Source organism: Sciurus vulgaris, assembly GCF_902686455.1.
Source record: "Sciurus vulgaris genome assembly, chromosome: 1".
NCBI classification, from domain to species: domain Eukaryota; kingdom Metazoa; phylum Chordata; class Mammalia; order Rodentia; family Sciuridae; genus Sciurus; species Sciurus vulgaris.
In genome coordinates, this window is record NC_136461.1 from 212,552,119 (window position 1) to 212,576,518 (window position 24,400).

Here is a 24,400-nt window from a genome sequence, read left to right on the forward strand (position 1 = left end):
GGCCTTCCTGCGCAGGCGCGCGGCAAGGCGTACTGCCCGGGGGCGGTCCGGCGCCGGCGCGGGTTGTGGCGCCTGCGCGCGAGAGCGCGCGCGGGCGGGGCGCCTGCGGGAGCGCGTCCGTCACAAGATGGCGGCGGCCATGCGAGGCTCCAGGATAGTGTGTGCGCAGCGGGCGGCGGTGCGGCCCGGGAGACAGACGCGGCGACGGCGCTAACGCTGCCTCGGCCCCTCTTCGTGGCCGCCACTTCTGCCTCCGCCGCGTCGCACAAGATGGATCTGTCCATGGGCCCCGGCGCGGCGGGGCCCAGCAACGTCCCGGCCTTCCTGACCAAGCTCTGGACCCTCGTGAGCGACCCGGACACCGACGCACTCATCTGCTGGAGCCCGGTAGGGACGGGTGCGGGAGCGGGGCGCCGCGGGAAGGGGCCCTGCCGCGGAGGGCCTGGCCGCCGCGGCCCTCTCGCTCCCCGGGGCCGCGCGGCCGGAGCCCGCCGGACCCAGAGCCCAGAGAGGGTTTGCCTGGGACGCGGCGGACGCGGCTTCCGGTCCTCCCGCGCGAGGCTCGCAGAGGGACAGCTCCCGACGGCCCTGGGCCCAGCCCGCGCGTCGGAGAAAGATCGCCGCGTGGCGCGAGGAGGGCGGGCAGCGAGGCGCACGGGCCGGCCGGTCCCAGGCCACCTGGCAGCCGGGCGGCGTCGGGCCTCTGGAGTTGCCCGCAGACCTCGAGCTTGCAGAGGTCACGCCGGGAGGGAGTCAGGGCCCAGGGCTGGCAAATGGTGGCCTGAGGACAGGCCGCAGCGACCCAGAGGGAGCCTTTAGAGGAACTGTGACAGGCCGGGTGCCACCAAACCTGCCTGACTTCCTGCAAGCCAGAACTCGGGGCTTCTCTGCTGGTGCCGAGAGCACGCCCCTCCACACACCCGACCCTTCAGTCGTCAGGAATGAAGAAAAGCCTGGGCGTGAACCTAGCCCGAGCTGGAAGTCCGGTTCTCTGCCTCTGGGTTGTGGGTTTACTGAAGGTGTGCCCTCTGTAAAGAGTATTTTGGAATATACCTGGCACAGTGTAGCACTTCTATGATCCCAGCAACCCCAGAGACTGAGGCAGGAGAATGGCAACCTCAGGACCAGCCTCAGGAATTTAGCAAGGCCCTAAGCAAATTAGCAAGAGAAAACCCTCTCTTAAAAAAAAAAAAAATATTTCTTTAAAAGAGCTGGGGGAGTAAGTTTAGTGGTAGAGTATCCCTAGGTTCGATTCCAAGTGCCAAAAGAAAAAACTGTGTGTGGGAATAAAGAGAAGACTAGAAACCATGCAGCTTCACTGTTGGTGGAAACTCTGTTTGTCTCCATGGCACCTCCTCTATGTGGGCCTTCCCAGCTCCCCAGATCCAAAAAAGGAGCAGTGTTTTCCAGCCACCTCTTTTAGATTTTGAACTCTCCTGACCCCAGAAAATGGCACCACGTTTCTGACTCCCTTTAGCTTCTTTCCATCTCTACCTTGTTAGCCTTAGCTCAAAGGAAGTGGTCTCACCCAGGTGGAGGCGGGCATCAGAGATGCTCTGGAATATTCTGAGCCTTATCCCGCTAAGAAGGTCCATCCTGCCTAGTAATCTGCCGGCTGTTTTTGCCTTTAGATTGAGAGACCTATGGGTAAAGTTCCAGTGTACATTCTTCCAGGACCTGCGGGTTGTTCTGGGGAGGGCCTTTGAGTTGGAAGTCAGATCTGATCAGACCTGTGACCAGCCCCCGCCCACAGCAGCACACTACCTGTTGACATATTTTCCCTGGGGAGGGATAGGGAGTTGATGGATCTCAAGCTTTGGTTCTTCCTGATCTGTGGTTAATGCAGGACACAGCACTGGGTGCTAGCATGAGTGCTGGAACCAAACTCTGGCTTAGAAATGGAAGGAAGCCCTTGTCAGAATGAGCAGGGAGGGACTGCAGAGCTTCTTGGAGCTGACTGACCCAGAAAAGGAAGATGATGTCTCTGTCCCCATGACCTTGAGGGCATCCACACTGGCCCAGTGGCCTCTGTCAGCAGAGTCCCAGCATGGACCCTCCTATAGGCTAACTGCCCTTGACTCTGCCCTCAGAGGCCTCAGAAGGCTTTGAGGATCCCACTCGGTTATTTTCTCCTTGGTGCTGGAAGACTTCTCCCTATTCTGCCCAAAAGCATCCTCCCAGTTGGAGGGAGAATGTTGGCTGAATATGTGGAGAAGACCTTCCAGTCCCAGAAGCCCTGTACTGAGCCTGGATAGGCCACCGAGGGACAGAATAGTTCATGACCTGGAAACTCTGCAGTGGGGGCTATGGCACTATGTATCCTCATGTTCATTCCCACATCCAGCCCTTATTTACTTACAGATACCTTTCCCAGGCAGGTCCTGGGGGACAGTGCAGTTCTATCTGCCCTGTGGAGGAAATTTGGTGACCATAGGTTAGAATCCAAGTAGGATCCACAAGAATGTATGAGTGTAGACATGGGTAGTCCTCCCTTAGCCAGCTTCTCAACACTTGTCCCAAAGGTGCCCCCGGATCCAGTACCCAAAGGTACAAAGATCAGGGCTACCTGGGTAAATAGGTAGCTCCATAAACAAAGCATGAGACCTCCCTACCTTCCTGTGTTCCTCTGTCCTCCAAGTAGACTCTTGATAGGGCCTTGCAGGATTCGGGACAACTCTAGAGAGTTGTGGTCCCCTCAAAGCAGTGAGAAATGTCCAGGCCTAAGTGAAAAATGAAGGCTCATACCCAGGTTCAGTGTAATCCTGATTTTGTATAAGATCATGCCATCTTTTTTAGAAGGAAATAAGAACAGTAATCTTGGTTATCTCTGGCTAGTGAGATTACAATTAATTTCTATTTTTATTTAAGTTTTTCTTTTAGTTCTTAAAAAGTAAACATGTTATATGATTGAAAGTAGATGAGCTGTCAGCCACAAGTTGTGCCCAGAATTCTCAGGACAAGCTAAGCTACCCCTATTCTTTGCGCTTTCTCAGCCAGGTGAGCTCATTCTTAGACAGCCGACAAGAACTGACAGGCCCACTGACCCCACCCTTGGAGACGTGGCAGTGGGCCCAAAGTGCTGGAAACCACACACCTCAAGCAGGCTGTGATGCGTGCTGCTGGGTTATTGACCATTGAATGGTACACAGCACGTTTGGTGTCTCTATGTTACAGACAGGGTTATGCTTCTTGCCTATTCATTTGCTTCTACCCACAATCATTCAAGTGGGTGACATAAGTTCCATTTTATAAATAGAAAACTCAGGCTTAAAGACATCAAGAATCTTACCAAATTAAGAGCTAGAAAATGGTAAACATAAGTCCAGAGTCACCCAGCTGTTGGAAACAGAGGGCAGCAGGAGACCCCTGCCCACCTTCTTCCTTAGTGAGGTTCCAGCCACCTTTACAGAGACCAAGGCTGCTGATTCATAGTCATATTTTAGATTTTCAAATGAGGGTCCACCTTTCACACAAAGAAAAATGAGACCAAACTGACAAGCTCTATGCTGTAACCTTTGTATGTTTCTTCCTACCTTGAGGAGTTGAGGGAGTTAGAGGATATAGAGGTGGAGCCCAGGGCACAGAGGTCTTTGCAGGCCTGGGTTTCGGTAACCTTGGAGGAAAGCAGATGCCCACAGCAACATGGGCCCATCTGACACCACAGAACTAGTGTTGGCTCACAACCCTTTATCAAGGGACCAGGAAGATCAACATGCACCTGGGAGTTGCTTGTTTTCAGAGGAGTTAGCCTATGGGAAGGGAAAACCAGAGCCTAGGAGAACCAAGGTCTGGCAGGAGCAAGAGGTTGTCCTTTGTAAAATGTGAGGAGCTCAGCACCCAAGTGTTTCTTTGTGCCTGGCAGCACTGGTAGCTTCTGCCAATATCCCCCTTCCAACTTGGCTGAACCTACAGTGAACAGAGTTGAGCAGCCTGCATGTGTTCAGTGCTCTTGGGATGTGGAGGAGTGTGCTGGTCATGGCACCTGACTTACACGCATGAGCAGAAGCAAGAAAAGCACCCCTGGGAAAAGTACAAATTGACCCTCAGAGAATGGCAAGACTAGGACTGGGGAAGGAGGCCCAGAAATGGACTGCTCTTCTGTACCTGCTTGGACCCTCCCATCAATCTCACTCTCTAGAATGGATTTCTTCAGTTCATGCCCTCATGGCCACAAGACCAGGCCAGCATGGCTTCCTATGCAACCAACTACCTAGACTTCCTAATTCTCTAATCCCAGTTCCTGGGACCCAGAGAGTGGTCAGTTAGCTAAGGCCAGGAAACCAGAGTACATTTCAAGCCCCATCCTTGGATGTACAGGGAGGCTAAAAGAGGAAGGGCTTGTGACTGGGCAGTTACTTGAAAAGAACAGATAAGCCACGTTATAAAATTTATGACTGTTAGCCTTTTGGTACCACAGAGTCCTTTGAGAAGATATGCAGAGTCACAGATCTGCTCCAGGCAAAGCATATACATGGAGAATTTTGTATATATTTCAAGTTGTCAACAGTGCTATAGAAAATAAAGCCACAGACTCAGTGTGGTGACACACGCCTATGATCCAAGCACCCCAGAGGACTGAGGCAGGAATATCAAGAGTTCAAAGCCAGCCTCAGCAACTTAGCTAAGCCCTCAGCAACTCAGCAAGACCCTGTCTCTAAATAAAATATGAAAGGGATAGGGGGATACTGGGGATGTGAGTCAGTGGTTCAGGGCCCCTGGGTTCAATCCCTTGTAGCAAAAAAAAAAGGAAAAGAAAGAAAACAAAGCCATAGCCAGGCATGGTGACTGAGGACTTGGAAGCCTGTGGCAGAAGGATTTCCAGTTTGGGGCCATCCTGGGCACAAGACTCTGTCTTAAATTTTTAAAAGACTGGATGTGTAGCTTGGTGGTAGAACATATCTGGGTATAGTTCACAGTAAGACTCATGTTTATTGACTACCATGTTTCAGACTACAGGAGCATTACTCAACAGCCAATAACTAGGCAGCCAGTTTTCCCTGGTCCTTCCATAATTCCAGTTTTCATTATATTCAAGTGTAAACTATGACCTTCCAGAATTACCCATGGTTAGCAAAGGAGAGCCTTTGAACCACTGAGACAGAGAGATGAAACACTGAGTTTTCTGCTCCTCATTCAGCAGACCCTCTGAAACTGAATAGGTTCAGACTTGTTCACTTTGGACAGTGTTCAAGCATTAGAGGACAGATAAGGACTGAGGTAATATACAATTGCCTGGACGTTCTGTGGGATGATTTCAGACCTAGGTACAAAAAGGGAGAGCTAACAACCCAGACTAGGGGAAGCTGAGGCTGCTAGAACTTGTGGGGCATGGTGGCATAGAGACGGAAGTTGGCCAAGAAAGATATCTGGGAATCAGCAGATGAACTCCCTGGGGTTTCGGCAGAATACCAATTTGTTCATGCAGATGGTGAGCCCTTATGGAGCCCAAGAACACCTTCAATGGAGGAAGCGCTGCAGAAGAGCTACAGTGTGAGCAGCTGGAGCTCACAAGCCCACAGGCTGCGCTCTCGCCAGCAGGGTGGAGAAACCACTTTGAATGAACACACATAGGGCTTAGCAGGGACCTTGGGAGAGCTACAGTTCGGAATAGATGTGCTGGCAGTCCATGTATGAAGGGTACTCCAGATACCATGGGAGCAAGCTTGGAGGTAAGCCTTGAAGTGACAGCCAGGCTGCCCTAAATGGGGTGCAGCACTCTTACAGACAACAAAATCCAGACACATGACATAAAACTCCCTTGTTCTGGGTCCAGTCAAAATCAGTAGATAATCCAGTAGGCAAGAAAAGTGTAACTTGTCATGGGAGAGTGAGAGTTCAAAATAACAGGCCCAGGTCTGATGGGATGAGCAACAAGTACATTAAAACAATTTTAACAATACTCTGTGTGCTCAAGGAATCAAAGCCAAAACATGAAGACTGAGAAGTGGAAGGTAGGAAAAAAAGAAGCAAGTTGGACAGAATATCATTGGAACTAATCTAGGCAGAAGAATTCTAAATTACTTACATAGATCCTTTCCCCTCAGGGAGTCCACACACAGTTCACACTCAAGCTGTGGGCTACCTCTGAGAAGCACTGTAGAGAGGGGAGGGAGCCTCACAGAGGACCTTGGACACCACAGCCTCAGCCAGCACATCAACATTGGTGTCCCTGGTGACAGTCCTGTTGACAGCTGAGCTCTTGACACAGTGGGGCCATCCTCCCAAAGTCTGCCCCAATTGATTGTAAGAAAAATACCAAATCCAGATTGAGGGACATTCTGCCAAATACCTAGCCAGTCTTTCTCAAAATTGTCAAGGTCATCAAACTGGGAAAGTATGAGGAACTGTTGCAGTCCCAAGGAACTGAAGGAGACATGACAACTAAATGTAATGTTATATTTTGGATGATGTACTGAAACAAAAGAAGACATGAGGAATCTGGAAAAAGTATGGACTTTGCTTCACAGTGTGTCTAGTTTAACAGATGCACCTTGCTAAGGCAAGATGTTTGTAATAAGGAAACTGGTGTGGAGTGTGTGGGGACTCTGTACAATCTTCCCAACTTCTCTGTAAATTTAAAATTGAAAGGTTATTTTTAAGTTCATTGGAGAGGATTAACAAAGATGACTGAATGAGAAACAACAGAAGTGATCAACTGCAGTGCATAGAGAGGAGGTTGGAAATCTGAGGTCTTTCGGATGTAGTCATACAGACTGAGACAGCTGAGGTTCCAGAAGAGGGAAGAGGAGAATGTAGAAAGAATTGCCAGAACTCTTCCCGTAGTACTAGAGATCAGACTCACCCTTGTGCATACCCAACAAGTGCTCTACCATTAAGTTGCATCCCCAACCCTTTTTATTATATTTAGAGACACAGTCTTGCTAAGTTACCCAGAGGTTGACCTTGAACTTGCCATCCTCCTACCTCTGCCTTCCAAGCAGCTGGGATTACAGGAATGCATTCTTTTCCCAAATTTTTGAACAGCTGTAAACCCACACATTTAAGAATAGCAATGAATCTCAACTAGAATAAGAACAAAGAAAGCTATATTGAGGACTATCATGTTCAAATCTCTGAAAAAGACTAATAAAAAGCCCTAAAAGCAAGCAGAAAAATAAAGGAAACGGCACACAGAAGAACAAAAGGTAAGAATGACTGCAAATTCCACTTCAAGAACTAAGGGTAGACATACTTGGAATGAGTATAAAGTAAGTCTTGGCAAGAAAATCTAACTTATATACAAGAACCAAATTGAAGGTTTAGTACTTAAAATCATAGTAACCAAAATAAGGAACACTGGACAGGTTCAGTAGTGAGATGGAAGTGACAGAAGAAAGTCAGTGAAAGTGATAACCATAGGATGGCAAAACCGGGAGAGAAAGCAGACGGCCTCACAGACTCGAGACAGCTCAGCAGTCGGGCCTCGTGTCATCAGAGTCCCGGAAGGAGAACAGAAAAGTGCAGGAAAAATAAATAACAGCTGAACATTCACAAATTAAACGAAAGATATATAAACCCAAAAGTTCAAGTTCAGTATACCTCAAAGAAGGATAAAACCAAGATATAACCAAACTCCTGAAAACTAGAGGCAAACTGAAAATTCTAGAAGATCCAGAGAAAAAATGGCCCCATCTGGCAGCAGTGGCACCTGTTGCTTTGTATTTCCTATCAGAAAACAGGGAAGCCAGAAGGAAGTTAAACCAGTGAAATGAACTGTCAAGCCAGCCACAGTGGTACATGCTTATAATCAGCAGCTCAGGGGATTGCAGCAGTTTGAGGACAGCCCAGGCAACTTAGCAAAACCCTGTCTCAAAGTAGAAGTGGGGCGTGGGGGCTGGGGTTGTGTCTCTGGTAAAGCACTTGCCTAGCATGTGAGGCACTGGGTTCAATCCTCAGCACCACACAAAACAGGTGAATAAAAAGAAGGTACTGTGTCCTGCTACAACAAAAAGTATTTAAAATTAAGTAAATAAATAAATGGGAGGCAGAGCTGTAGCTCAGTGGTACAATGCTTGCCTACCACACGTGAGGCGCTGGATTTGATCCTGAGCACCACACGAAAATAAATTAAGGGCTGGGGTTGTGGCTCAGTGGTGGAGCACTTGTCTAGTATGTGTGAGGCACTGGGTTCAATCCTCAGCACCACATACAAACAAATAAAATAAAGGTTCATCAACAACCAAAAGTATATATTAAAAAAAATAATAATAAAAGTATTATATCCAGCTCAACCGAATGAAGAGGGGCTGGGGATTCAGCTTAGTGGTGAAGTGCCCTGGGTTCGATCCCTAGTACCAAAATCAGTCAGTCAGTCAATAAAGGAAAAACCTGTGGTGGTTCCCCCTTAGCCACAGGCAACCCCAGTTCAAGTATAGCAAATACAATATTACAGAAATAATCAACTTGTGGGTTTAAAATGACACACCATTCTGAGTAGTGTAAGGCAGCTTCACGCTGACCCCCAGAATGCAAATGGTCCCTTCCCTCAGTGGGTCTGCACCACACATACGCCTGCCTAGGAGTCGTTTATAGCAGCCGTCTCCAGTGCCAGGCCAACTGTCGGGAAACGTGGTGCCTGAGTTCAAGTGATCCTCGGGTGTAGCCTTGCACTGTCTCACACACCTGCTTCACTCACCTCGCTTCGTCTTGCCTCAGGCATTGTCGTTTCCATCAGTTAGGTACAGTAAGAAGGGAAAGAGCACATCACATCACTGCTATCGCATTATGATTGTGCTGTTTTATTATGTAGTTATTCATTTGTCACTGTGCCTAATTTATAAATTGGACTTTAGCATAGGTGTATGTGTAGAGGAAAACATGGTATGTATAGGATTGAGTACTACCTGTGGTTTCAGGCATCCTCAGGAGATCTTGGAATGTATCCCTCATACATAAGAAGGGACTACTGTGCTTCTTAACGCTAACCAAAAGAAGGGTAGAGTGACAATATCAATTAAAATAGGCCTACGAGCAAAGGAACTTACCTTAAAGAGGGGCATTATACTGGGGCTGGGATTTTAACTCGGGTAGAATAAGGGTGAGTGCACCAAGGGGATATGGCAGTCCTGACATGTCCACCTAGCAACAAAGCAGCAGAAGAACTAAAGCAGAATTGGACAGGGCTGGAAGAACTGGACCTGCAGGTGCAGTCACGCGTGTCAGCATTCTCATGGTGATTGGATTGGTGTTGAGAGAATTTCAAAATAGAGGAGACGTGAACACATCAAACAACTCAACCTGCTGACACCTGAATATGCTCCAGTCAGCAATAGAGCCCGGTCTCTTCTCAGGTCCCATGGACCTGTGCCAGCATGGAGTGTGTTCAAGGCCCTGAAAGCAAGCTCAGGAGACTTAAGGGAACTAAAATCATGCAGTGTGTTTTCGGAACATAAAGGAATTAAACCGGAAATTGTTGGACAGACTAGCAGCAGGAGAATCTCCAAACAGTAAAGCAGTGCTTATGGGGGAATGTACCCCATTAAGTGATTATATTAGAGAAGAAGGGACCATTGCTGTAGCTCAGCAGCAGAGCACTTGTGCTAGCTTAATGTGCAAAGTGCTGGGTTCATTCCACAAGAGTGACCTTCTTAGCACTCTTAAGAAAGCAGGAGAGGGGTGCCATTAAACTCACAGCAAGAAGGAAGAAAGTGAAGACAACAGAAGAAAGCACTGTACCTGAAAAATGATAAAACAAACTCCAAAAGCTGAGTCTTTGAGAAAAACAATAATAAAGTTAATGAACTCATAGCACAAATGATAAGAGTAAAAGAGACCATACTAATTACTAATATCAGGAAGAAAAGATGCATCAGTACAGACTCCACAGGTAATAAGATGAGGAGGAAGTACTGTGAATTTGGCAGTGTGAATGAAATGGACCGATTCTTTAAACCTCAAACTACAAGTCACACTCAGAATAGCAACATGAATAGTCCTAAAACAATTAACAAAATTGAATTCCCAGTTATAAACCTTCTGTAAAAAATTTCCAGGCCCAAAATATTTCACTGACTAAGTCTAACAATTGAAAAATAAATAGCATCAATTTCTACAATCTTTGCAGAAATTAGCAGAGGCAGAAATGATTTACTTTTCATTTTATGGGACCAGCGTTACTCTGATACCACAATTAAACAAGAAATACTCCAAGAAGACCACAGACAACATTTTCCCTTATAAAATGTTATCCCTTACAACAACTTCCACAAAATATAGCAGATCAGGTCAGCATTGTGTTAAAAGAATGAAATCACAAGTGGGATCGTCCTGGGAGCGCAGGGTTAGTTCAGCATTTGAAAATCAACCTACATTATCTGCCATATCAGTAGTATAAAGATGGAAAAACATGATTGGATTATTTGTTCAAAAAGAAGATCAAATTGGACACTTGTGATATTAAAAAAGAAAGAAAGAAAAAAAAAACTAAGAATAATAGGAAATTTCCTCAACCTGATACAGAGTGTCTACAAAAAAAAAGTCCACACCTGAGCAGGCTCATTCTGCATGCCTGTAATCCCAATGAACTGAGGCAAGAGGGTTGTAGGTTTGAGACCAACCTCAGCAAGGTCCTGTCTCAAAATTTTAAAAAAGGGCTGGGTATGTGGCTCAGTGGTAGAGCATCCCTGGATTCCACCCCCCAGTACCAGGAAAAAAGAGCACACCTAACTACTCAGTGATGGCAGACTAAGTGCTCTCCCTTGAGATCAACAAGGTGCGATATCTGTTTTCACTGGTTTTATTCTGCCTCTTGCTGAAGTTCTGTCCAGTATCATAAGACAAGAAAAAGGAAGGCATTGGAATTGGAGGGGAAGAAGCAACCCTGTCTGTCTGCATGCATACTAAGATTGTCTGCGTGGAGAGCCCTGAGTTCACAGAAGTTCTACTAGGTCTGAGGAATGTGTTTTACAATGTCACTGGATATAAGGTCAACCCACAAACCTATTTTGTTTTTGCATGCTAGCAATGGATAATGGGAAATTGATTTTTTCAATACCATTTACAGCTGCTCGAGAAAACTGAATAAGAGTCATCCCTTGGTTTCACAGGGTATTGCTTCCAGGATCCCCACCTGGATTCCAAAATGTAAGGAACCTCAAGTCCCTTGTATTAGACGGTGTAGTATTTTCATATAACCTACACTTCCTGCCATATGCTTTAGTGGGTAGGGGCAGTGCGGGGGACTGAACCCAGGTATGCTGTACCACTGGCCTACATCTTCAGCCCCCCACCCCCCCCTTTTTTTTTTTTTTTTTTTTTTTTTTTGTACGGTACTGGGGATCGAACTCAGGGCCTTGTAGCTCGCAAGACAAGCACTCTACCAGGTGAGCTATCTCCCTAGCCCTTCAGCCCTTTTTAATTGTGAGATGGTCTGATTTACCCAGGCTGGCCTTGAAATTTGGATCCTTCTGCCTCAGCCTCCAGTCTCTTGGGATTACAGGTATAGGCCATCACATCTGTGTACTTTAAATCATATGTATATGATTTACATTTTTCTTTTCTTTTTTTCTGCTTTTATGCAGTGCTGAGGATAGGACCCAGGGCCGCTCATGCTAGAAAAGAGCTCTACTACTGAACCACACCCCCACCCTCTAGATGACACATAGCACCTAGTGTACATGCTATGTGAACTTGTTATACTGTATTGTTTAGAGAATCATGACTAGGAAAAAAAGTCTCTACATATTCTGTAGAGGGTTTTTTTTTGTTTTGTTTTGTTTTGTTTTTAATATTTTTGTAAGCTCACACCTGTAATCCTAGCATCTCTGGAAGCTGAGGCAGAAGGATCGCAAGTTCAAAGTCAGGCTCAGCAACTTAGGGGGAGACCCTCTCTCTAAATAAGACATAAATAAAGGGCTGGGATTGTGGGTCAGTGGTTAAGCACCCCTGGGTTCAATAACCAGTACCCCTATCCAAAAAAGAAAGAATGAATGAATTCAGGGAAAATGTCATTTCAATATACATATATATATTTTTTTCAATCCACCATTGAATCCACAGATGTGAGATTTTCCAAAAATTTTCCCATCCTTTCTCTTCCCCTTGCCTTATTGCTGGCACAGTGAGTGCTTTGCCCCACTCCTTTGACACTCTTCTCCTGTTTCTGTGCAGTCTTCCATTCTAGCTGACACATGGTAGGCTACACTTGGGGTGGCGGTTCCTTCTTCCTGAGTGCGTTCCTGCTGTATCCCTGTCTGCTGTGACTTGGCTGGCAGCTTGAGGGAGACTACTTTTCTTTGGTCTCTATTCACTGCCTTGCAGGGATCACACCCACCCTTCCAGCCCCTGTAATCACTGCCTAATTTTGCCTTTGTTTTTTTGTAATGCCCTGGGCCACAGATGGTTGGGTAGTCAAATGCAATTAAATCTGACTAGCGGTGAGGTGGTTTGGTTTGGTTTGGTTTGGTTTGGTTTGGTTTGGTTTGGTTTGGTTTGGTTTGGGTGGAGGTGACTGGGCAGCTGTTGTTTTGGAGGTGTTTCTGATTTGGTAGTGTCATCAGCATAGGCCACAGGTGTTCCTGTCTTTCCACGCTATCAGAATGTGTTGAATGACAGCAAAGTCGCAGGCCTCACAGCTGGGCAGTGGCAGTTGACCGACTACGTGCAGATCACCTGGTGGTCATGAGCCAGGCAATCCCAGGTTCTTACTCCATCTTAACTGCTAGTGTCTGTAGCTCCCAAGTCGCACATCATGCTTCACACAGTGACACACACGCAGGCCACAGAACAGCTAAGAAGGGGTCAAGGTGGCCACAGGGGGCGCGGAGGCTGCACTGAGAGCAAGGGCAGCGAGCAGACAGAAGGCAGCCACTGCAGGCGGTCAGATACGATCAGAACCAGGGCCAGAGCTGTCAGCCATTGGCTGCAGGAGCTTATTCTAGGCCAGGGGTCCGGCAGTTTCGCCATGTCAGCTTGGAGTGGGACTCACATGGTTGTCATGGGCAGGAGAAACCGCACTCTGCTAAAACCCAAGGACATAATGGGAGGTTCGTTGCTATAGCAATTTTCCTGGGCAAGGCTAGTGAACAGTGACCAATTAATCGGGTCAGGGTGCCACTATGTCTAGTCTTGGAGTGCCTCCCTTTTATTGGTCTCAGGTGAGGGGTTTGCTTTATTTGGTGGTCTAGTATGTTCGATAATCTCATGGGCTTGGTTTTTCCAATGTGAGTTTGATATGCCAGTGTGTGCTGTGGTTAATTTGATAAATTCACGAGTGGTCATTCTTCTTGGAATGATTAATTTATCTCAGTCTATGCCTTATGGTTGTGCCTGGCAGATGGTGGTTGTTTACTTGTACAAACAAGGTGTAGAGTCATTCCATCTCAGCACTTAAACTCAAAATGGAGTAGCTCATGGCAAACCACTGCTTTACAAAATGAAGTAACCTTTACATCAATTTTAGGGAGCCTGAAAACGGTTAATCTGTACATCGTGGAGTATCTCCGAGAGGGCACAGCCTGCCCTCCACAGTAGGCAGGGGAGTCTGTTGGTTGAGCTGTGACTGTTTCAGGTCAGCCTTAGGTTTGTTCTGGCCCTTCCCAGTACAGCAGGCTGGTCTAGGGCCTGCCTGGTGCCCCGACTGAGACCCGGGCCTGCCCACACTTGATAGGGTGCGTGCTTCCCTGCAGTGGCAGCAGAGCGTTTCCTCCAGGATCACCCTTCCCCTGAGCACAGACTTGGAGCCACAACTCTGGGCACAGGGCTGAGCAGTAGCCACTGATTTTCTTGACTGCTGGACTTGGAATGGGATCCCCATCTGTGGGCATGGTGAGGGAGCCAACTGCCCTCTTGTCCCAACTAAACCAGAATGTGATCTCTTCAACCTGGAGTGCTGGGGTGAGATCCTGGTGGTGTGGCTCTCGCGAGATGCACACCACCCCCAGCTGTAGCAGGTGTCATTGAGTCGATGTCATCTCACTGCTAGATGCCAGAAGGTCTAAGTAAGCTTTGGGGTTTCACTGGAGAAACTTCCACGAAGTACCTCATGCTGCTGACCCAGAAGTAGAATCTCCTCTTCACTTTCAAAGGGCGACTTTTTGGGCTGGGGTCGTGGCTCAGTGTTAGCACACTCACCTAGCACATGTGAGGGCCTGGGTTCCATCCTCAGCACCACATAAAAATAAAATAAAGGTGTTGTTGTATAGTTGTGTCCACCTAAAACTAAAAATATATATTAAAAAGAAATAAATTCAGAAATTGGAACTTTGGCGCAGAAGCGGAGCTAGGTCTGGCTACAGGCTGGTGACTGAAGGTAGTGCAGATCTGGTTTGGGGAAAGCATCGGGGCTGACCCCTTTCAGTCAAGTGTCTTACACAATGGCGGAGGATGAACTGGCACTCTTTGATAAAAGTATAAATGAATTCGGAAGTAAGTTCATAAACATTTTCAGTGACACCCCCTGTCAGATAGTGGGTCTAAGAGATGCCTACAAGGACTCCATCAAAGCACTTGGAGAAAAACTGTCGGTGAAATTGAAGGAAGAAGAAAGAATGGTTGAGATGTTTCTGGAATATCAAAATCAGATCTGCAGGCAGAATAAGCTCATTCAAGAAAAAAAGGAGAACCTATTAAAGTTGATCACTGAAGTAAAAGGCAAAAAACAGGAACTAGAAGTACTAACTACAAAACTCCAGGATCTTAAGGAAGAATATTTTAGGAAGAAAACTATTTCTAGTGCTAACAAAGCTAATGAAGAGAGACTGAAAAGACTACAGAAATCAGCAGATTTATATAAAGATCGACTGGGACTAGAAATTAGAAAAATTTATGGTGATAAACTGCAGTTCATATTCACTGGTCAATACCAGTGACCCTAAGCATCCTGAGAGTCCATTTATGTTTTCCCTGCATCTAAATGAAGCAAGAGACTGTGAAGGCTTCCTGGTAGGTTCGGTGTGTCCTGTTGTATATGTCCTCTTGCCATCCTAGTCCAGAGGGAAAGGACATCTCAATCTTAATTGCTGCTCTACTACCAGGAACTTTTATCTGAAGGTGAAGAAGACTGTTAACCCCCTTCTATCTTTTGAGTCATAAATCACTATTCTTCTACGAGGTCATTTCCAGCCCAGGTTCTCCCTCTGAGGAGTACTCCCAGGTCAGAGATTGCTTGACAAAATCTATTAACAGGAATTCAAATAAATGATTTGAAACTGTAAAAAAAAAAAAAAAAAAAGAAAGAAAGAAAGAAAGAAAGATATTCAAAGGGCAGCTTTGCTGATGTCCACTGCCTGGGGCTCTCAGCTGTGATGACTGTTGTCTGCTTACAAGGTACTCCCTCTCTCTTTGCGTTTGGCAGTTCCCGTGTGGAAGTGTGTTAGTTGAATCCCTTTTCATTTATCCCACTTATAATTCAGTTAGCTTCTTGGATGTTTTTCATCAAATATAGGGAGCTCTTGGCAATGTTTTCTAAATACATTCTCTTTGTTCTTTCTCCTCTTCTTTTGAGATTCCTGTTATACATAAGTTGCACTTTTTGCCCCCTGTACCAGAGGTCAGCGCTAAGCGTGGGCTCTGCCTCTGAGCCTCACCTGCAGCCCAAGTATGTGCCCTGGTGCCTCACAGGTCTCTGCCATTCTGTTCATTTGTATTCATTCTTCTTTCTTTTCTTCAGACTGTAATCTCAGTCAACCTGTTTTCAGGTTTGTCAATTCCTGCTTCTCCCTGCCTACATCTCTCTTGAGTACCTCTGGTGAATTATTAAACTGAGTTGTGCTTCTCAACCTCAGAATTTCAACTTGATGCTTCTTTATAATTTTTACCTCTTTATTGAAATTCTCCATTTGGCAAGATATTGTTCTTTTACTTTAGTTCGACAGATGTATTCTTTGAAAATAATTAAAATAGCTAGCTTAAAAACTTTTTCTCATTGGTCAGGGTGTTGTGCACACCTGTAATCCCAGCAACTTGGGAGGATGAGGTAGGAGGATCACAAGTTTGAGGCCAGCCTCAACAATTTACTGAGACCCTGTCTCAAAAAGAAAAATCCAAGGGACTAGGAACGTAGCTCAGTGGTTCAATGAGTATAGCCCATTGATTCAGTTCCCAGTGCTGAAAAAAAAATCTTTGTCTCAGAAGTCCAACATCTGGACTTCTTAGACAGTTTTTGATAGTGGTGTTCTTTTTGGGGAGAAGGGCCTAGGGGAATGGAACTCAGGAGCACTCAACTATTGAGCCACATCCCCAGCCCTATTTTTTTTATTTTATTTAGAGACAGGGTCTCACTGAGTTACTTAGCACCTCACTGTTGCTGAGGCTGGCTTTGAACTTGCAATCCTCCTGCCTCAGCCACCCAAGCTGCTGGGATTACACATGTGCACCACCACGCCTGGCCTTAGGCAGTTTTTATTGACTGTTTGTTCCAATGTATGGACCATAACCTCTTGTTTCTTTGTATGTTTCATGACTTTTTTAATTGAAAAATAGACTTAATTAATCAAATGCAGAAACTCTGGGGATGAGATTCTCCCTCTCCCCAGTATTTGTTGGTATTTTATTTGCCTGGTGTTTTTCCTGAACTAATCTGTAAAGCCTGTGTTCTTTTTTGGTGGCCACTACAGTCTCTGTTCCATTAGTTTAGTCAGGGGTTGGGGCAAAATCACAAATGTCTAGAAGCAGTAAGTTTCCCAGTCCCCCAGGGCCTCTGTGTTAGAACACCTTCAACCCAGACAGTAGTGGACAGCCCTACTTCATCCTTCACTTCTTGGGTAGCCCACTTCAAGATCAGCCAGAGATGACCACTTAGGGCCTCCGGGGTCCATGGAGTGTGTGCACAGCTCCAGCTCTACACATACACATGGCTTCTGGATTCCCAGGGACACTTGGGGCTTCTCAGAGCCCCTAATGATTCCTCCTTTACCACTATTCCTTTTGTTGCTCTTGTTGGTGTTTGGAGTCTTGGGGGGGTTATTTGTTTGTTTGGGTACCAAGGATTGAACCCAGGAGCACTTAACCACTGAGCCACATCCTCAGCCCTTTTTATTTTGAGACAGGGTCTCAATAAGTTGTTGAGGCTGGCTTTGAACTTGTGATCCTCCTGCCTCAGCCTCCCAAGCCCCTGGGATCACAGGCATGTGCCACCATACATTGGCTTGGCTTTTCCTTTTTAAGTTTTCTAGTTAGCTTGTATTATATGCTGCCTTGAGCAGCCACAGCCTTTAAAAATAACCCCTAGGTGTTCCAACAAACACTCCTAGGGGAAAATGACTTCTTTGCACTGGGAGAGCTTCAAGCCTGGTCAAAGCCATGCCTGCACGTGGATTCTTCCAGGGAGCTGCCACCACCACCAGCTAGTGAGTGTTCTCTGGAATCAGGCTTTACAGCAGCTGCAGGCCTGCCCTGCAGCCTTGCCTCCCCACTGTGGCTGCAGCCCTTGGTTTCAAGACTGCAGGAGAGGGAAAGCAACAGGGCCAGTAAGAGCCATGCAGCTCGATGCTCTTGCAACACAGCTATTCCTCCTGAAGAAACTGCTTCCAGCGTGCTGCCGTTCTTTGGTTACTTTTCAGAGCCCTGGGAAAACTGACTTAACATTTCTTACCTGCTGTCACTCTGCTGCTTTGTAGTCCCTTCCTCCACCACTTCTCTCACACCACTGTTGATACTCAAGCTTATTTTCATGCCTCTGTGTGTTAGAAAGCAGCTCTAGTGCTAACCCAGCACTGTGGTGCTCTTTTTGTCTTTTTCTGCCCATGTTGTATCCTGACCCTGTCTAGGAGAAGCCATTTCCACTGTCCTTAATGGATTGATTGATGGGGTCAGGTACAACCACAAGCTGCCACCCACCTCCACTGTGTGGGCCCCACCATATTTGATGCCTCCTCTGAGCCACCATGGCTTCCCCATCAGTCCCTCCTGATGGGTTCTGGGCTGAGTTCTGGGCTGGGAAAGAACTGGGAGAGGAAGGGCAGTACAGGCAGTGTTTGACAATCTGGTTCTCATCCCACCTGCGGGAAGAATGAGGCTGTGTTCTGAGCACAGCTGTGCCTTCCTCCAGAGTAATGGACGTCTGCCCCTCTTTTCCTCCACTGCCTCAGTTGGACTCTTAGCTGCTGTTAAGGAATTTCTTGTTGATCATAGCTACATGTCGTCCCCAGAGGGTGGAACAGAGTGCATGGTGTTGCATGAATGTGAACTCAGCATCCAGGAACCACTGGAAAAGGGAACCCCATCTCTGAATGAGGGCCAGCGCGTACTGGGCTAGACTCTGCCTTCCAGCAGCCCCATAGGGTGGGAGTGTGCACTGCCCACCACCCAAGGAGGGGAGTCACAGGCCACTACCCTGTCGCTGCTACATGTGGCCTGCTGTGTCTCCTGACAGAGTGGGAACAGCTTCCATGTGTTTGACCAAGGCCAGTTCGCCAAGGAGGTGCTGCCCAAGTACTTCAAGCACAACAACATGGCCAGCTTCGTGCGGCAGCTCAACATGTGTGAGTGCCCACTCTGGCTGGGCGGGTGCCCCATTCTAGGAGTCTGTGGGAGGCAGACCCCGGCATGTTTACCCCAGTCAATGCTTTAGGTTGACCAGGGGCAGGGCCTGGAGTCCGGCACACATGGGGGCTGGGGCAAAGCACCTCTTTCTTGGAAGATCCTCACAGTGTAAACCTGGGGTTCCCAGGGAGGGAGGAGTTGTGAGGCCCTAGCCACAACTCATGCAGGATGGGGAGCTGTGTGAGAACAGGGTCTCCCAGCTGCCATGAGCATGGGCTCTGGCCACAGCCCTGCATGGCCCTTCTCCAGGGGCCTCCCCTCACTTGGCCTCAGACAGAGCTCTCCCACCCTGTGTGTGCAGACGGCTTCCGGAAGGTGGTCCACATTGAGCAGGGAGGCCTGGTCAAACCTGAGAGGGATGACACTGAGTTCCAGCACCCATGCTTCCTGCGTGGCCAGGAGCAGCTCCTTGAGAACATCAAGAGGAAAGTGACCAGCGTGAGTGACTGGCCCTAAGCACAGACTTCCTTATCCTCCCTCCTCGTTTGTCCCTTTCTGACCCCACCCCAGCCACCCCTTGGCCCTTCCTGCTGTGTCCCAGGCCTTCCCACTCTCCTTGGGGCCCAGCTGTAGCATGGGAACCAGCCACATCCGGGACCTCCTGAGGCTCTTGTCCACCCAGGTGTCCACACTGAAGAGTGAAGACATAAAGATCCGACAGGATAGCGTCACCAAGCTACTGACAGATGTGCAACTGATGAAAGGGAAGCAAGAGTGCATGGACTCCAAGCTCCTGGCCATGAAGCAGTAGGTCCTGTGTCTCCAGGGGGTGGGTCCGGAGCATGGATGTGTCCTGGGGGCTAGGGAGTGGGATGAGGAGGACCTCCTGCAGAGCCACTGTCCAGCCATGACTTCTGGGGCCTTCTTTGTCCGACCTTGGGAGGAGGGGCACTGAACCACTTCCCTCTACCCCTGCTGAACTGTCCTCCTTTTCTGGGAAGATGGACCTCTGCCTGCTTCCTGAAGCCACAGGTTAGCTGGGCTTCCACTCCACAGGATCTGAGTGTACAAACTCTGCCCTTCAAGTCCCTCCCTAAAGGCCAGGGCAGCAGGAAACCAAGCAGGGCAGTCCCCAGGCTGGGTCAGCTGCTCTCCCGCTGCTGGTTCCTCCCAGTATCACTCAGCACAATGTCAACAGCCCCACTGCTGCCTCCTCCCAGGCCTAGGGCAGGAAGCAGTTCAGGTTCCTTCTGGAATCTCTGCCTGTGTATGTCTGGCCACACATGATCATCCTGTGACTCCCTCTTCAACCAGAACTCAGGGGTCTGGAGGCTTAGCAGGCAGCCTAGCATGGAGAAACAGGCACGGGTCTCTTATCCACTTTGAGGCCCTGGGGACTCAGGGACCCTACCCATGTGGCAAAAGATGCCCTGGGTTCCTTCTCCCCACATCAGGTCTAGCAGAAGCCACTGACCGTGACATGTGGAAGGGGGCCATTTCTTTGTCAAGGAGATGTGGGCTTTGCCAGGCCAGCCCCCCAGAGCAGCAGGAACGCATCGATTTGCTTACCTACCTGGGTGGGGGACCGTGTTTTGGCAGCTAATCCCTACCCTCACAGGGCCACCCCCAAACTTGGTGCAGGACCCTGAATCCCCCACAAGATGCAGGGCACCCCATATGTCACTCAGCAATCTGAAGTCTAGGTTTTCAGAAACCTGATCCTTTGGGCCTCAGTGGGGGCAGATGACTGGGATTGGATTCAAGCTCAAAGAACCCCCGCAGCTGCCGCCCCCACCCCACCCCAGGGTTCAGCATCAGTGGGTGCCTGGCATGCCCTACCTCTGCCCTCCCTGAAAGAACAGCAGAGGTTGGAGAAGCACTGTTGTCTGCAAGCCCTCGCCGGGCCCCACCCTTTGTTCCACACCCCCTTGTACCGGCCTAGGGCAGGGGAGGGCTGCAAGCTGCCCCTGCCTAGGCTGCTGAGGTGGGCCTGCCTGACCAGCCATGTGTTGCAGTGAGAATGAAGCCCTGTGGCGAGAGGTGGCCAGCCTGCGGCAGAAGCATGCCCAACAACAGAAAGTCGTCAACAAGGTGGGGCAGGGCTGGCGGCAGGCGGGTCCCTCCACAGCTGGGCCAGGGTGACTGTGTCCTCTCTGCCCCACAGCTCATTCAGTTCCTGATCTCGCTGGTGCAGTCGAACCGAATCCTGGGGGTGAAGAGAAAGATGTGAGGCACTGGGGGTGCCTGTACCCTCTGCTCAGGCCCTGGGTCCTCCCTGCCCTCCATCTGCTGCATCCTGGCGAACAGCTAACCCCAACCCCTTCCTCACAGCCCCCTGATGTTGAGTGACAGCAGCTCAGCACACTCAGTGCCCAAGTATGGCAGACAGTACTCCCTGGAGCATGTGCATGGTCCAGGCCCATACTCGGTAAGCACCAAGCTGGGCAGGACTCACCCACAGGTTTGCGGGGTGCTCCATGTACCTGGGCTGCCACAGCACACCCTACGTGTGGCCCAGCCCCTGCTTCTGTTGCAGGCTCCATCTCCAGCCTACAGCAGCTCCAGTCTCTATACCCCAGATGTTGTTACCAGCTCTGGACCCATAATCTCCGACATCACTGAGCTTGCTCCCACCAGCCCTTTGGCCTCCCCAGGCAGGAGCATAGATGAGAGGTGGGGCTGTATTCCCCCCCAGCCCTCCTGTCGCCTCACTGGACCAGCCCCTGTGAGCCCAGGGTGGAGTTGGGAGGGAGCGGGGCCTGATGAGGTTCCTGCTAACGTGTTCCCCAACATGTCCAGGCCCCTGTCCGGCAGCCCCCTGGTTCGTGTCAAGGAGGAACCCCCCAGTCCACCTCGGAGCCCCCGGGTGGAGGAGGCGAGTCCCAGGCATCCGTCCTCTGTGGACACCCCCTTGTCCCCGACTGCCCTCATCGACTCCATCCTGCGGGAGAGTGAGCCTGCCCCTGCCTCAGCCACAGCCCCCACTGATGCTGGAGGCCGCGCCCCCTCATCCCCACCCACCTCGGCCCCCGAGAAGTGCCTCAGCGTAGCCTGCTTGGACAAGTGAGCGCTTCCCCTGAGCCTGGACCTGAGCTGGGACTGTCCTAGGGGGTGGGGAGGTCAGACCTCCAGGCCCTGGAGCCCGGCACAGCGTTTGCTAGTAGTAAGCAAACAGGCTTAGGACCGGGGAGGGAGTTAAGTTTGGCCAGACCACTCTGTAACCCAGGGCCCTTGCCTTCCGGCCACCCTTTTAGCTACCATCACCCTCTCCTGCAAACCACAGGGCCCTTGCCTGTCATGCTGCCCAGACTGGCGGCAAGAGATGGTGAGCGGGCTTGGCTTTGACCCCTTAGGCCCTGCCCAGGGGCTGAGTGAATGAGGATGGTGGGCTCAGAGCCCACCCTCCGGCCCCCACCTGCAATGGGGGGCTCTTGTCTTTGTATCTTGCAGTTTGGCTCGCGCTCCACAGATGTCTGGGGTTGCCCGCCTCTTCCCCTGCCCCTCCTCTTCCTTTCTGCATGGCCGTGTTCAGCCAGGGTTAGCGCTGCCCCCACTGGGGAGGGAGGAGGGCTCTGTCAGAGCTCGGGCCCCTCCCGCAGCCAAGAACCAGACCCTGACCTGGGCACAGCACTTACCTTGTTTGTCAAGGGTGCCAGAGGAGGGCCTCCCAGGCTCTGCATCCTCACTGACTTTCCAGGCCTGGGCCAATGGCCCTGACTGGGACGAAACCCCCTCCCCCAACCCAGCTACCACTGCAGGCAGGATCCAGGCTGCTGTGCTGATCTTCCTCTCAGGGTGGGTGGGCCCGGTGGCACCTGTAGATCCATCCTGGCTGTCCTTCCCACAGCCCCCCAATACATCCACTAGCACCAGGGGAGGGTCAGACCCAGCCACACTGAGCACAGCCCATCTCCCCTCCTTACTCTTCCAAGTGCTGTGGCAAGACCTTGTTCAAGCCTGAAAAACTGCACTGGAGCTGAACCCCTTGTCCCTGCTTCTTTCTTGCACCAGCCGTGATCACCCCGCAAGGCCTTACGCCCCGTGGGCCAAGCTGCACCCTTCCCTCAGTAGCCTTGGCGGGCACAGGGCTCACCACTGCCCTTCCAGCACCTTCCAGCTGTATACATACACACTGTTCCCCACAGCCCATGCTGGGGGTGCTGAGGGGCCCCTTCTAGGGAACGGGTGTTGCCAAGGGGGAGCCCTTCTCTACAGGAGTGTGTCTGGGGCTCTGGTTCACCTGCCCACTCACCCCGGGCCAGGAATGAGCTCAGTGACCACTTGGATGCTATGGACTCCAACCTGGACAACCTGCAGACCATGCTGACCAGCCATGGCTTCAGTGTGGATACCAGCGCCCTGCTGGACGTGAGTCCACCCTATCTTCTCCCTGCTCCGCCCCACTCTCTATAAGCCAGCCCTGACTTCCCTCCCTCCCTCCTGCAGCTGTTCAGCCCCTCCGTGACTATGCCCGACATGAGCCTGCCTGACCTTGACAGCAGCCTGGCCAGCGTGCGTAGGCGGGCAGGGTGGGGGGCGGGGGCACCTGCAGCAGCCCTTACCATGTTCCTTCTACCCCACAGATACAGGAGCTCCTGTCTCCCCAGGAGCCCCCCAAGCCTCTTGAGGCAGAGAACAACAGCCCTGACTCAGGTGAGCCAAGCCCTGTGCCTGCCCCCAACCCTCCCACCAACCATGCCACCCTGACCCCCACCCACCCACAGGGAAGCAGCTGGTGCAGTACACGGCACAGCCTCTGTTCCTGCTGGACCCGGACGCTGTGGACACGGGGAGCAGTGACCTACCTGTGCTCTTCGAGCTAGGGGAGGGCTCCTACTTCTCCGAGGGAGACGACTACACAGATGATCCCACCATTTCCCTGCTGACGGGCTCTGAGCCCCCCAAAGCCAAGGACCCTACTGTCTCTTAGAGATCCCAGGAGGAACTGGGCTGGCCTTTGGCCTGCTTCTACCCCAAGGACAGGTTTTGGGGAGGCAGGACACACACGTGGTCCTGGGCACCCTGGGTCAGCTTCAATAGCCCCAGTTGGGGAAGAGGGGCTCAGGGCTGAACAGCACCTCCAGTCCAGCGTGAGGGCCGTTGGGCCTGCACACCTGCTGCCTTTGCCCAGCCCCGCATCCCCATGGCTTGGTTGGGGCTTCACAACCACGCTTGAACTGATTCTGCAGGTTCATAGAATTGTATTTTGGATTTTTACAAGAGGTTCCCCCTCTCCCCTTCACAGAGAAATATATACACACAGATGGACAGACAGACGGACAGACAAGACGAGCAGAGATCTATAAACCGACAAGCTCTATGCTGTGGCTTCCTATGTGATTCCTCCTGCCCTGAGGGCTATTTAGGGAGGTGGGGATGCAGGGGAAGACCCCAGAGGTCACTGCAGTTCTGAGCAGTGATAGCCTTGCAGGGCAGATGCTGGCAGTGCCCTAGGCCTGTCTGGCCCTGATTGTCAGCAAGACACCCCTTCCCAAGATGTCCATTCAGGGATAGGGGGCACAGGTGAGCATGCTCCATGTATCTCCTGGCAGGGTCACACTGACCCCCTCTATCCACAGGGCATTGGTCTTTTTTTGGAAGCTTTCAGTAGTTTCCATGGGGTCTGGGCAGAAGAGGGGGAAGGCAAGCTCACAGGTGGCTGTGGAGCATGCCCTATCTCCTGGGTCAGGATCTCCTGGCTGAGGGGTTGGGGGATGCATAGGAGCCCCTATAGTGTGAAAGTCAGGCCAGTCAGCTCCAAAGCTCTCTCCCTCCAGGTGTCACCCACTATGCACTGTCCTAGACAGGCCTCTGCTGGGAAGGGAACCAGCCAGGACAGAGCAGTCCCCAGTTAACCTACCCTTTCAACACTGTCATGGCCAGAGAGGTGAGGACTGAGTCTAGCAGTTTGCTAATGGAGCAGGGACAAGCCTGAGACCACCCCCTGCCCTTCTCAGCACCCAGGTACCCCTCAGGCACC

The 24,400-nt window shown here is 50.2% G+C and overlaps 1 protein-coding gene and 1 pseudogene across 9 annotated transcripts; both read left to right on the forward strand.

The window, feature by feature from the left end:
- The first annotated feature begins 67 nt into the window (after window positions 1–67).
- HSF1 (heat shock transcription factor 1) lies at window positions 68–23,740 on the forward strand. Of its 8 annotated transcripts, none has more exons than XM_079132201.1 (14): window positions 69–387; window positions 18,311–18,419; window positions 18,782–18,918; window positions 19,103–19,227; window positions 20,436–20,511; window positions 20,585–20,646; window positions 20,752–20,848; window positions 20,939–21,093; window positions 21,220–21,483; window positions 21,871–21,957; window positions 22,683–22,788; window positions 22,867–22,932; window positions 23,004–23,073; window positions 23,145–23,740. In XM_079132201.1, the coding sequence occupies exons 1-14, from the start codon at window positions 271–273 to the stop codon at window positions 23,348–23,350; spliced, it is 1,677 nt and encodes a 558-aa protein (XP_078988327.1). In that variant the 5' UTR covers window positions 69–270; the 3' UTR covers window positions 23,351–23,740. The 8 variants fall into 8 exon arrangements, with proteins under 8 accessions (XP_078988329.1, XP_078988327.1, XP_078988333.1 ...); XM_079132202.1 differs by having other exon boundaries at window positions 72–387; window positions 20,957–21,093; XM_079132203.1 differs by lacking the exon at window positions 22,867–22,932 and having other exon boundaries at window positions 68–387.
- On the forward strand, window positions 12,841–18,302 carry LOC306656726 (kinetochore protein Spc25-like; annotated as a pseudogene). The gene has a single exon. The product of its transcript is annotated as a kinetochore protein Spc25-like (transcript).
- Window positions 23,741–24,400: the final 660 nt, after the last annotated feature.

Bases quoted from the DNA above. Each gene is read 5' to 3' on its own strand.
- HSF1 (XM_079132201.1), top strand. From the start codon at position 271: ATGGATCTGTCCATGGGCCCCGGCGCGGCGGGGCCCAGCAACGTCCCG. The intron at 19,228-20,435 runs GTAGGTCCTGTG...CATGTGTTGCAG, and splicing joins AAGCTCCTGGCCATGAAGCA to TGAGAATGAAGCCCTGTGGC. The intron at 22,933-23,003 runs GTGCGTAGGCGG...TCTACCCCACAG, and splicing joins TTGACAGCAGCCTGGCCAGC to ATACAGGAGCTCCTGTCTCC.